Source organism: Podarcis pityusensis, assembly GCF_964106645.2.
Source record: "Podarcis pityusensis genome assembly, chromosome: 15".
Lineage (NCBI taxonomy): Eukaryota > Metazoa > Chordata > Lepidosauria > Squamata > Lacertidae > Podarcis > Podarcis pityusensis.
This window is the reverse complement of record NC_138040.1, coordinates 41,573,288-41,587,134: the sequence shown is the minus strand read 5'-3', so window position 1 is coordinate 41,587,134 and position 13,847 is coordinate 41,573,288. Positions and strand designations below refer to the sequence as shown.

The 13,847-nt window shown below is 41.4% G+C and overlaps 1 protein-coding gene across 2 annotated transcripts in view; it reads right to left on the bottom strand.

The window, feature by feature from the left end:
• EBF2 (EBF transcription factor 2) overlaps nucleotides 1-13,847 on the bottom strand; it is a 260,319-nt gene that overhangs the window by 35,429 nt on the left and 211,043 nt on the right. For both annotated transcript variants that reach the window (XM_080982465.1, XM_080982464.1), the window contains exons 11-13: nucleotides 5,690-5,778; nucleotides 4,538-4,603; nucleotides 1,344-1,518 (exon numbers count right to left, since the gene is read on the bottom strand). In XM_080982465.1, coding sequence (XP_080838591.1) covers nucleotides 1,344-1,518; nucleotides 4,538-4,603; nucleotides 5,690-5,778 — 330 coding nt within the window. The remainder of the gene's footprint in view (nucleotides 1-1,343; nucleotides 1,519-4,537; nucleotides 4,604-5,689; nucleotides 5,779-13,847) is intronic.

Here is a 13,847-nt window from a genome sequence, read left to right as displayed (position 1 = left end):
TTATTATTATTATAGTTCAAGGACACAAAGATTGTCAAAGCACTTGAGAGCACAGAGCAGGGGTTGTGAGGCCTGGTCCTGAGGTTCTCCATCACTGAACTGTAGTCTTCCTCCAGCCTTGGGTGCTTTGCAGGCTGTTGACCTGTTTTTCTTTGAGCTTCCCTGTCAACTTCTTGCTCCCTTGCCTCGAGTCTGTTTGGCAGAGCTAACTGACCAGAGCTATAATCAATGTACTGATAGGGCAGGGAGAATGAAACGGAGACCAAATCAAATAAAAGAGTAGCTGTAGATTGGAGGCAATGGTTGCCTTGCCTAAAGACATTCAAAACAAGGATCAGAAATGAATGTGGAAGGGCACCCACCAGCTTTGAATCTATTGAGCCCACAGGACGGTATTGTGTATATACAGCAATGTACCTGCATTGACCAGAGCTCACTGGGATTTCCACATAGGAGTTCCAGGTTTATTCTCTGGCATCTTCAGTCACAAATATCATTTAGTAGGGATGAAAAAAATGTCAATGCTTGTGACTTTAAAGGGCTGCATCCAGAGTAGACAATTCTAGGTTAAATAGACAAATAATCTGAAACAAGGCAGCTTCCTAAATTACCGTACTTAACATGCACAAGCCACCCATGGGTAGCCAGAATGAGAAGGCCAGGTATGGGTGGAAGGCTAAAAATTCCTCCTTGCATTCCTGTGGATGAAGCCAATCATGAGAGCAAACAACCACAAATCATAGAAATGGGAAGCCAACTTTCTAGGAAGACTAGTACCCATGTGATCGAAGAGGGAGAGGAGCCAGGGACTATATAATCAGTGAATCAAAGAGGTGCACAGGATTCAACCCCCTTCACACCACAGATCAACTGGAACCAGGGCAAGTCAGTGCATTCACAGGGGCAAAGTATGTCACTGCCTAGTGTAGCATAAGAAATAAGGAGTTGGAATCCATTATGTTTTTTTAAAAAAAATCTCAGAAAAAGGAATAGATGATTTGATTCTAGAGGAAGAAAAAACAGAACAGAATGCAAAAGTAGTCCCTCTTGATTGGAATAAAGATTGGGTTATAATTTAACACTTAAATAATATTTCATATTTATTAATAATTTATGGCAGTGACCAAGTAAATAATATGTAAGATGCATATGTGTGTGTGTGTGTGTGAAGTCTTAATGGTGTATTTATTGGACTGTATATTTTTACTGTGTAATTTATAGGTTTTTTTTAAACAGAAAGCTCCTTCAATCATTTGATAAGTGCAATGTACTAATTATGTAAATAAAACTAGGGTAAAAACAGCTAAACAGCATTTCCATATTTCTAATATTGGGATCCTTACCTTGATTGTTTCCTTGTGTTGATTCTGAGATGCTGACTCCCAACTGGCTACTGTAGGAGTTGATGCCCATCATGCTACTGTGAGCCGGAGAGCTGGACAAAGGGATCTGGCCTGGATTCCTGGGGACACTGTAGAGAGCTTCTGCGATATCAGCGGCTCGCTTCAGAATAATGTCCTGCATGCAATAAAGAATGGGCAAATCTGTCAATTTCAGTTTCTCCTAGTTTCTAATTTTTATATCTACTTTTCCCCAATATGCAGATTTTTGCAAAGCAGGTTATCGCAATATAATTCATTTTATATGTTATTTTCACCAATACAGTGGTACCTCGGCTTTTGAACGTCTCCATTGGCAAATGTTTCAGTTTTCGAATGCTGTAAACCCGGAAGTAAATGCTTCTGTTTTCGAACGCGCCTCGGAAGTTGAATGGCTTCCGCTGAGTGTATATGTTATTTTTCTCTATTAAATACACACATACACACACACACACACACACACGCACACACACATATATACTCTATTAAATTTGCAGACCACCCTTTTCACCTCAGTTTTTGAGTATTTCAGAACTCGGACGGTCTTCCAGAACAGATTAGGTTTGAAAACCGAGGTACCACTGTATATGCATTCTATGCACCCCTTGCTCCAGTATTTGGAGAACTGTGCTGCAAAATTTGGAGCAGTGCAGATTTCAAAGGATGGCTGCATTTCAATTCGGACCCCTGTTCTGCACTTCAGAAAACATCCTGCCTTAGTCTGAAGTACTTTGTAGGAAGGTGAAATGTCAAATGAAATTCACTGTAAGCAAGCATAAACTGATGAACACTGAAGCAACCAAACAAAGAAACCTAGTTTCATCCTAGTTTCATGTATGTGCTAATGGGGTCTCCACAGGTCTTTATTCTGATACAGCATAGCCCTCTTCATGCAGTGCCATGTTTCCAGAAAAAGAGGCACCAGAACTCACCATGAACACCTTCTTCATTCTCTTAGAATGACAATGGCACCCATCTGAAAGCTGCTGGAACTGAGTTTCCATCGAGTTCCACCTGAAAAAATGTCCTGTTCTTATGTTCTTAAGCAGGCAGCCCAGCTCAGCTAAGGGTCCTCCTCATTCTTATTCACTATTGGAAATACCTCTTTTCTCTTTTCACAAGAGTGGATGCCATTTGCAGCCCTCCAGAGTAGTTAAAGCCTGCCATATTATAGGCAAATATTTTCCAGGGTTTTTGTGCTGGATGCCTTTAAATTTGATTTTTTTTTTTTAAAAAGGAAATGTCTATAACTTCTTAATTTGGAGGCAGAAGGCATGAATCCTGCCAAATTTCAGAAGGATGGGTGTTATGTACTGAGTTGAATAGGATCCAAAATGCAGCAGTCTGATTGGTCCTTGAACAATAGGATTCAGAATGCAGCAGTCTGATTGGTCCTAGGACAATGCAGCAGTATGATTGGTCCACAGGAGCCACCCAATCCAGCTCCATGTGGAAGTGAATCCACAACCTGATTGGCCTACAGGAGAATCCCGGAATTAACCAATCACGTGCAGCCCATTGTGTAAATAATGTATATAAAGAAGATATTGTGGGGGAACTTCCATTCCTCCTCACCACTATGAGCTGAATAAAGAGCATGAAATCCACTCTCGACTCCGAGTATATTTCAATGATCAGAACAGTTTTCACATAAGGGCAACCGTTACAGTTTTCGGGTTTGTAAAAAGCAATCACTTATTCTCCCCTAGTGTTTTGTGGGCAACTGGTCTGAAAACTGCAGACATGAGTGAGGTGTCCTGGAGTAAAAAAACCTGCCAAACCGGACAAAGTGTTTTTTGTGCTAGATACCTTTAAAGTTGATTTGGTGGGCAGTGGAGGTGAGAGAACAAAAAGGATTCAGTCCCTCTGATTTCAGGCTTGATGAATCAGTCGCAATGGAGCTCTTCCTCCAAGCTCTCTCCACCCCAGTCTTTGCTCTTGCTTCCCCTGGTGTTATTCCAGCTTAGAGACATTATTTTTGTTTTTGGCCGACACTTGTTTGCACGACCTTTTTTAATGTCTGGAATGCACCGGCACCACAAAGTGCTTCATGGGTCCGCACTTTGCCATATGACACCTTGTACAGGTCCTGCTTTGCCTCTGACAAGTCCTAAATCCCTCTGAGGCAGCAACCTCAGGCTGAGATTTGGGATTCATTTGAATCTGACGCACACCCCTAAAAATTAGGGTCAGGCCTGTTGTCCTTGCTCAAAACCTCCACATATTTATTTAAAAACACAGGTGGACAATCTGCATCTCCAGGGCCGCATGTGGTCCTCAGTCCATTTTCATGCAGCCCTTGGCTCTTGTCATGGATGGATGGATAAATCAGGGACAGAGAGAGAGAGAGAGAGAGAGAGAGAGAGAGAGAGAGAGAGAGAGAGAGAGAGAAGCTGTCAACGTTTCCCATTTTTTAAGGGAAATTCCCTTATTCCGAATAGGATTCCTCACAAGAAAAGGGAAAGGTTGACAACTATGGAGAGAGAGGGAGAGAGAGATAGAGAGATGGGGAGACAGAAGGGATAAAGAAAGCAGATGTCAAAGAGAACAACAACTACCAGAATTTTAGAAGACATCTGAAGGCAAGCCCTGTTTAGGGAAGCTTTTAATGTTTGATGTATTACATTATTTTAATATTTTGTTGGAAGCCGCCCAGAGTGGCTGGGGAAGCCCAGCCAGATGGGCGGGGTATAAATATATTATTATTATTATTATTATTATTATTATTATTAGCATGAGAAAAATGAGTGAAAGACTCATTTTTGTCTCCAGCCCCACACAATGCTGGTATGTGACTCCCAACAAATTGCCCCAAAGAGAATGCAGCCTCTGATAGAAAAAAGGTTGCTGTCTTGATCTAAAAAAATCTGAAGATGTGCATGCAATTTCATAGGCAATTAGAAATAAATATAATCTGTGTATGTGCAACTGGGACCTTGCAGGGCCTCGATTCTGCAGCAGGAGCTCATTGGTTTTGTTCAGATAAATGTGCAGAGGTGTAGAGAAAGGGCAGCTCATTGGTTTTGTTCAGATAAATGTGCAGAGGTGTAGAGAAAGGGCAGCTAGCTCAATCCTGGTGTCTCTCCCCCCCCCCCCCCACCATTCAATGAATGTCTGCAGAGAGAGAAGTGGGAAGAGAAAGGGGTGTGTGTTCAGACCTGATTATTGTGTGGCGTTCCATACAGTGCTTCAACTAGGTCAGCTGCTCTTTTCAATAGCATCTCCTGCAAGGAAGGAAGAAGGACAACCAATGGTTATAAAGAAGGAATAGCCAGCAAGTCTCTGGCAAACAGGATTCCACGTTAGAATGACTCAGATTTGCTCTGATGTTATATGTAGCCATAATGATGCTACGTATCACATCATTTGCACTCTCACACTGCTAGGTCTCTGCAACAAATCTAACTCTTCCTTGAGGTTATCCTTTTCTCCCTTAAAAAATAAGTTGGTTGCAGTGGACAACCAACAAGTTTCTCATTTGGAAGGACAGCCACATTTTGGGGAGTAGGTCCAGTGTCAAAGAAATGAACAGAAAATCAGCCAGGCTATATAGTAGCTGGGTGGCAGACTGGAGCGAAGACTTGTACTTCCCTCTGGTCTGTCACCCAAGCACTGCCCTCTCTGGCCAATGATTGGCCAATTTGAATTCCAGTGGATGGCAATCTATACCGCCCTCCTTTGCAGCCAGCCAGGGGAATTCTCCGACAGGCCAGCTTATGACGGAGAGGCTGTAGCTGTGAAACGTGTGGAAAGCAGGTTTGTGGACAATTAAATTCCCCAGGAATCTCTCTCCTTTTTGGTCACTGTCTCATTCAATGGATTCCATCACAGAATTTTTGAATGGCATGGGGAAGTAACAATGATGAGATTACACAAGTTACCATGGTTATTGCTGTGCCATTTACTAAATATGATAGAAAACAGATGTTGCAAGTAAGCCCATCCTTTGACCACTCACATTTGTTTGGAGATTATATGTGTCAATTTGACCTCCAGTGCTTACTCTGGCCCTTCATTTATGAATGTTTAATGTGGGAGTTATTTATTAAGAAATCTCCATTGATTGATTTTATTAGACTAATGCATGAGTAGAAAACATGGTGTCCTCCAGATATTGTGGATTCCAGCTACCATCAGCTCTAGCCAAGTTTAGTCAATGGTCAGGGAAATGGCAGTTATAGTCCATATTATCTAGATAGTATCACCCTGGTTTAACCAGTCAGTTAAACTGGCATACATTTAGATACACATAGAATATTTATTCTTTCAATGTTTCAAAAATATGTTAAGTAACATAGAAAACTTTTTACCTTGGCTAGTCGTTCTGGGTCACCAGGATGTCTTGGTATAACTTTCTGGAGTCTTTGGAAACCATAGTCTATGGTAGGCTCATTTAAAGCTAAAATAGGGAATGGGAAAAAAATAAATAAAGATCACATATGTGCAACAACTGGCTTAAAGATGTGTCTTCCTTTGGGAAAGCAAAATGCTATTTTGCAATTAAAAGGGGGGAGGAACAATGAAATCAGTAACTGGAGGCAAACATGTGCACACACGCGCACACATACACATGAGTGGAGAACAGAAGCTGGCTATTTAAGGGGCAATTAAGGGGCAATTCGTTAAACATGTAGAACTTATATGGAAAAAAGTTTTAACAGTGCAAGGCACTGTTACTGAACAGGCCTTACTTGTATTACAGAATACAAGTATACACACAAGTATTACAGAAGGATATGGGCTATTGAAAAGGGCATTGCTAAATAGTAAAGTACTTTTAGTGTTTTGTGGAACCTCTGTTTTAACTCTATTTCCAGTTGATTTGAGAGGAGTAATATCTCTGCAGCACTGAAAAAGCAACCAACTTTACATAGCAATCATCCAATGTTGCAACAGCTGCTAGTTTTGTCAGGCTGGCAGATGCCTTTAATTATCTTTTAAGAGGCATATTGTCTGTTTATTCTTGGCCATATTAAGAGGGGGAAAAGAACTTGTCAAAGTGCTTTGGAAATTGGGGCTTATGACATCACAGCTGCCAGCCAATAGGCATCCCCAGCAGGCAGGTGTTCTGCCTCAAAACATAACAAAACAAAGAGGAAGAGACAAACATCTATTTACAAAACAGCAAAAGGTACCTCTGTCACACCTGTAATAGAACACCTATGTGCACCCTATGATTCCAAGAGAACAATTTCTACTGAAAGCACAAAGGCTAATCTCCTAGAACAGGGTGGGGTGGGGAAAACTTTTGGCTCGGGGACCAAATGCATCTCTCTAAACCTCTCTAACTGGTCCACAAAACTTTCCCCATACCTTACCCCCCCTCCCTAGCCACACCTGACCTCCCCAAGCCATGCCTATCCTACTTTGCGCACCTCAACTGCTTTGCCTGACTTGAGAATGCATCTTGCTTGCCTGGATGGAGGATAGAGATGGATGTGCATAAAAACTAGCCCACTGTACAAAGATAAAATCTTCATTTGTTGCTCTGCCCATTTTTGCATTTAATCGCTGACGTCTGACCTCTGCAAGGTTGCCCAGAAGGGACTGATTGATTGATTGATTATTTATTTATTAATTAAGTTGTTAATCACTTTTCTCACAGAGGGGCCCAAAGTGACTTACATTACAACCAATTCAGAACTTTCAATAAAAATCAAAAAAAATGCAACTAAAGAGATAAAACAGTGCTACCCTTCAATATAAGGACCAAAAGCCTGAGTAAAGAAAAAACAACACACCTTTATTTTACACCTAAAATATAGAGGAAGGTGGGGAGAGTATTCCACAAGTGTGTGAGGGCACCACTGAAATGGTCCAGTCTCGTATTCCCACCCTCCAAGCCTCCTGTGGAGTGGGTAAGCAAAGAAGGGTCTCCAATGATGATTGCAGGGTCTGGGTCAGTTTATGTAAGGAGAGGCGGTCTTTGAGGTACTGGGTCCTGAACCTCATAAGGCTTTATAGGTCAAAAGCATTTCTTTGAATTGATCCCAGAAACAAAGTGGTAACCAGTGCAGTCATGGCAGAATTGGTGTTACTTGTTCAGACTCTCTTGCCCCGATCAGCAACCTTGCCACCGAATGCTGCACCAGCTGCAGTTTCTGAACTGTCTTCAAATGAAACCCATCATGTAAAACATTAAGGTTGTCCACCCCTGGGCCAGATCAATGATAAAGGAATATCTTTCAAGGTGGATTGTAGGAGGTCACAGTGGATTCAGCTCTGGACAGACTCCTACTTTTACCCATATCAACAAGCAAGCTTGCTAGGAGAGCCCCTTGGTGCTGATGTGGGAAGCAGAATTCGGGCCCACCTGTTCCTCTGATCCTAGTGTTTAACTTAATGGCAGATGGTTCACCACCTTAAAATGCCCACAATATCCAAATAGAGCAAAACTGCACCAGAGTCTTGTGGGAAATTTTAAATGGTGGATGGTTCATAAACCCTTGCTGCAGTCTGCTCCACTGCTTCTCCACACCTCGGCAGCCCATCCTCACCACTGGTCAAACCACTTGGAGGGCACTCATTCTGAGAATAGTACAGAGCTACACTTTGCCTGGGGGACACGCGTGGGCTTGACAGCTGATTGGCAGCAATAAATTAAACTGGAAATCATAGCGCTGTCCCCTATGCTCTCATCTGCCTCTACTTAGCAACATAGAAGCAAGAAATCATAATATGTCCTGGTGACATACATTTTGATTTATTTTAATGTAACAATGATGGCGAGTTTAAATATTATGGGACTGAATCAAATGGGAGTTGAGCAGGAAAGCCTTAGACCTGAGAATTTAGATTTTGCTATACTTAGAATGTTTTTTCCCTGCCTACTGGGAACCATTCTGGATCACTTAAGGAGTTTAATAATACACATTTCAACTGCCACAGAATCTATTTCCCATTTGGGAGCAGGGCAGGAAAGTTATGCCAATAATCGTGAGAATTTGTCAGAATCCTCCTGAGAACTTATATATCACAATGTGCCATTTCTCTTCTTTCTAATAGTTTAAGTGAATTGCATGTCTTATTTCAAGCAAAAGTGGTTATGAACTTTTGAAATAAAAATAATAAATGACATAATATCTAAATGTGTGTATTTAAATAAAAATATCTAATGAGAATATCCAGATTTGATGATCAAGAAAACAATCAGGCTACTGCTTAGTATTAATTGTTTAAAAAAATCAACAAAAATATGCTTTCAGTTTGTCATGATAAGTTGCAACAGTTGCTCTATAGCTTCTAGTGAATCTCAGTTCTTATTTATTTGATTTGATTTTTCTGTTAACAATTCTAGTCCTCTGGGTTGTTGACGAAATTTTATTAGGCCAGTAATGCGTTGCCAAAAAAGAGTGTTTGCATCACCAAAATAAGATGGTAAAAGAGCACATCAAATTGGCATAAAAGTTGCATGTGATGATTTCTATGTCTACATGCAAATGTAAAAATTGTTACTATAAATTAAAATATAACACATCTCGCCACAGTACAGAAGCCCTGCTTTATGTCCCTGTGCCATCTGAAATATAGCAGGTAGAAACACGCCTTTTTCAGGTGTGACACACAAGATGTGAAACATCGTACCACAGAGGCCTTCTTGGTTCCACTGCTTGCCACCAATGAATAGTAAAGTGTTGTCTTTTCCAATTAGAAGTTGGGGGGGGGGGGACTGGCTTAGTGCCTTTGCTCAGATAGGTACATAGATAGACAAGCGAGTCAAGCCATTCCTTTTTTAAATTCAGTTCAGGTTTGGCTGCATCTGATGCTGTTCTGGATTGGTTCTGGTTCTGGTCAAGCAAGATTCAGCGATCAGTTCTGCACACACAGCCAACCAATTCAGTTCCAGTTTACACAAGAAATTTTAAATGTGAGGCACGTTATTGATATTGATCATTTGCACAGTGCAATAGCACAAGCTAATAGGTCTAAAACTGTTGCAACCAAAGCCCTGTGCAGAAATTATAGTTACACAGGAACAAAACGCCTGATGGTGCAGAAAAGCTCCCACCCCTAGTTGCATGCTCAATCCAGACTGGCTGATATTTGTTCCAGATCTCATGGAAGTTTTCATGTGTAAAACTAGATTCACAACAGCCCCTCACACTGCATATGTTCAGGCTGTACACACAATCAGAGGCCCGGAGCAAAAGGTGGCTCTCCAGGCTGGTCCTTGGAACACGCTCATGGCCACAGCCCCTTCCCAGACACATTGTCTCTCCCCAGGCCACAATCTTCACTGGCCTTGCTTTGCACTCTCCTTGAGTGCTTTCTGACAGGTTGGAATGTGTCCTTGATCTCTGTTAATGGCTCTTCCTTGTCTGGATGTGTGTGCAAGAACTGTGTGTGTAAAAGCTAGCCTACTGGGCAAGCGTAAAAATTATATTCACTGCTCCATCCTTTTTTGCCTCGTCCCACCCATATGGCCTCTGGAAGGTTGCCTAGAAGGGAATGTGGCTCCAGGGCTAAAATGAGGTTTCCCATCCCTGGGTCATAGATCGTATGTGATACATCAGGGACAGGTTTACTTGACATGGCCCCACTCATGCTTCTGTGTTGCTGCACATGGAAGCTAATAATGCCTGCACAAGGCTTAAGTGTCAGCAACATGTACTATTAAGCATGCATGACTACTTGAGATTTCTTTCCTTTCTGTGGCTATCATTATATTGTTGAAATTGGATTGAATCCAGACTAAGCTAGTTGAATTTAGGCCTCTCTGAAACCAGTGGGACAAGTTAGTTATGGCTTAATTTAACTCCCAGTGGAAACTGTGTTCAACTGAATTCAAATAACTTACCGCCCAATTCCAACCATGTCTACTCAGACATAGGTCCTATTGAATTCTGTGGGGCCTACTCTCAGATAATAATAATAATAATAATAATAATAATAATAATAATTTTATTTATACCCCGCCCATCTGGCTGGGTTGCCCCAGCCACTCTGGGCGGCTTCCAACACATAGCACCATAATCAAACATCAAACATGTTTTACTGAATCAAATCTGATTCAATACAAAAAAGTCACAATATCTTTAAAATAAACACTTTATATCAAATAAAGCAATATTCAATAATCCATCAATAATAGTAAACAGGTAGGATGTAAGAAGGCATCATTTTGCATTCCATACTGTATTAATTGCATGCAACACTGTTTCCATTCCTCTGCAGTCTGCCTCCACAAAAAAGTGTCTTCTCACTGTCCACTGTGGTGTAATTATGTAAGTTACATAAATTACATTGCCATTATGTTATTCCACACCATTAATTTCAATGCAAAGGAAACATAATGCAAATGGTGGAGGAAATGTCATCAATTTCAAATTGTTTAGTGGACTGAAAGCAACGGCAGCTGCAACAACTGATCGTATTCACTGGATTGATTTCCATTCTGGACATGGAACTAATAAATGTACAATGGCAACTTCCACTCCTATTTCTGCCTTCATCAGAATTCTCCAGCATCCCAACCCCCAGATAAGTGGGATTAGGGCGGCAGCTTTTGACTGGATCCATCCCACTGTTGTGTGCCTTTCGTCTTTTCAGGCCCAAAGCAGGGTGCCAAAAATCAACCCATTTCCGCAAACCTCCATGGATAGGTTTCTAAACCGTTTCAGCTACTGGGGGACTTCTCCCCCCCCCCTTATAGAGTGGGTAGAGGGAAGCGGGGAGAAGCTCAAAACAATAAACACAGCCTTGGCACCACAATCAGCTGGGTGATTGCTTTGCAGCAGCATTGTGAGTGATAACACTCAGAGAGGAACTGCTGACAGATTCTTAACTACAGCACTGCTAGTATGACATACTTTGCCGTAACCTATTATAAATACCCATTATGGGGAACATATGCATGCCGATAACAGCTCCCACTGTGACATTTAGATTTACCCTTGGAATTTATCTTTAATTTTTATGGTTGTCTTTTTAACAGTTTATGGCTCTCTCCTCTTCAAACAAGCTGTCTCAGTGCTGTTCTTGTTCAGCTAATGCCTAATCAGTTTGAACATGGAATGAATATTGGATTTTGTATTAAATATTGAAGACTTCTCCTCAGATCTTTAGCAGTTGCAACCTGAGCTCCGAAAATCCCTGCTTTATCATCTCTCCACCTGCTTACTAATAGGAACACCGGATTCAGTCTCTGCCTTCACGGCCAGTTCCCTTGGGAGGGATCTTGATAGGAACCTGATTCTGACATCAAAACTGCTATTGACTTATTGACTCCCCTTCCACTCTGGTGCTGATCACGGTACAAATCCAATCAAAGACTTGGATCCATCTTATTCTTAATAAGGAAGAATGGCTCAAAGTATAACACAATTAGAAGCAGTTTCTAAGAGATGAGAACAAATTTAATATTTGAGTTTGATTTCTAACCATGATTACTCAGACATATCATTGGGTTTAATTGGACTTGAGTCCTAGTACCTTGTAGGGGATTAAGTGGAAACTGAGCATCAATTTGACAATTATTCTGAGATCTGAATTATTACCTGATCCTGTTTCCAAATTTGAACTGTTCCATACCCCCATCCTCCTCAAATGTGGTACAGAGCACTTTGTACGTGGAATTTGTCACAGTTTTGCACACATTGAAGAAATGCTGTTTTGGATGCAAGGTTGCATCAAGATTCTTTATTTGTGTTGTTTTACTGGTTCAGTTGTGCACAATCATAAAACACCACAAAAAAGAAAAGAAAACTTGAGATAGTACCTATCACTGCTGGAAGAAAGACTGGTGGATTAAATAAATAAATTCAGGAGGAGCTGGATGCCAGACAGAGGGAATCCACAATAAACATAGAAGGTGCCTTTTATTGAGTCAGTCTATCTGTCCACCTGGCTCAGCCATTGTCTATGCTGAATGGTATCAGCTTTCCAGGATTTCATGTAGGGGTTATCCAGTCCTACCTGGAGATGCCCAGTATTGAACTAGGGACCTGTTACATGCAAAGCAAATGCTCTTCCACTGAGCTATGGCCACCCCAAAAAGAAATGAACTGGTGAAGTTGGCTTATACCTAATTCACACGTGCGTACGTATACACACACACACACACACACACACACACACATATGGATTGCCTGCTCAGAATACAAAAATTATAACATCACATTTTGAATGCTGACCCTTCAGTCTTGCCATGAATTAAATATGTGCAAGACAACTGCTGTACCTATAGCTTATTGATGGCAGGGTTAGACCCCAAGGGAACCATTTTAAATTTCAAATGTTACTTTTTAAAGAAATTATTCCCACTTCCCTACCCCAATTTGATTTTTACTCCAGCCATTGTTTTGACTTAAATTGTTGATTTCATATAGGAAGTATTGCATATTATCCAGGACTATGTATAGATTCACCAGTGAAAGCTGAGAAAAAGGAACGATCTGTACCATGATCAAAACAGACTTTGAACACCACTAATATAGTGATTGGAGGCAAGAAAAACAACAACACCCTGGGTTAATTGTGCAGCTTGGAAGTTCTTATTTTATTGTTCTGTGTTTTTCTTTCAACAATTCTACTACCAGCCAAAATGAGCTGGGGGAATTGCTTACACCAGGTGCAGCTGTACTTAATAGTTGTGTTTATCGCTTTGCTTGTCATGATCTACTTAGATAGAGAGACCGAGAAATTGCTTGATTCTCCCTCCTCCCATCACTAATTTTATGGAGCATCTTCTAGCATAAAGCAGCAAAACAACCTTTCCCTTCTGGATGGATCTGAAAATCATCTTTCACTATTTCCTTGGGTATCTATGTTCTTCTGTATGGTCAAACAGCAGCAGCGAGACTGGCTCACTGTTTGGATAGATGGATTATCCATTCCTGGCAGCAGCCTCACTTGGGGCACTGGCTGAAGCCACACTTCAAACAGAAAGTGGGGAGCCCATAGTGCAGGGGAGGGAACCAAAAGGTACAAGGAAGGTTTGTGTGGGAAGAAGAGGTGAGACACCCACAAGACACAGTTATGAATTTGCTCCCACAACAGGCAGTCATGTCCACCAATTTAGGATGGTTTTAAAAGAGGATTAGCGTAAGATTATCATGGTACTAGCCCCAATGGCTATGTTCTATCTCCACTGTGGGAGGCAGTATGCATCTGAATTTTCAGTTCCTGAGAACCACAAGTGGGGAGAATTCTGTTCAAGTCCTGCTTTACAGCTTCCCATAGGCTGCAGAGAGAACAGAATGCTGGTCGAGATGGACCACTGGCCTAACCCAGCAAGTTCTTTTTATTTTCTTACGTTCTCACATGGGAATTGGTTCCCATTCAAGACACGTAGGAGCACGGGAAGCTGCCTTATACTGGGTCATACCATTGGTCCATCTAACTCAGCACTGACCGGCAGTGGCTTTCCAGGGTTTCAGGAAGGGGACATGTGAGTGTCTTTGTGGAGCTAGTTCTAGACTTCTGAACAAAGTTTCCTTCGCAACACCTGGGGCTTATTCAAATATAAGC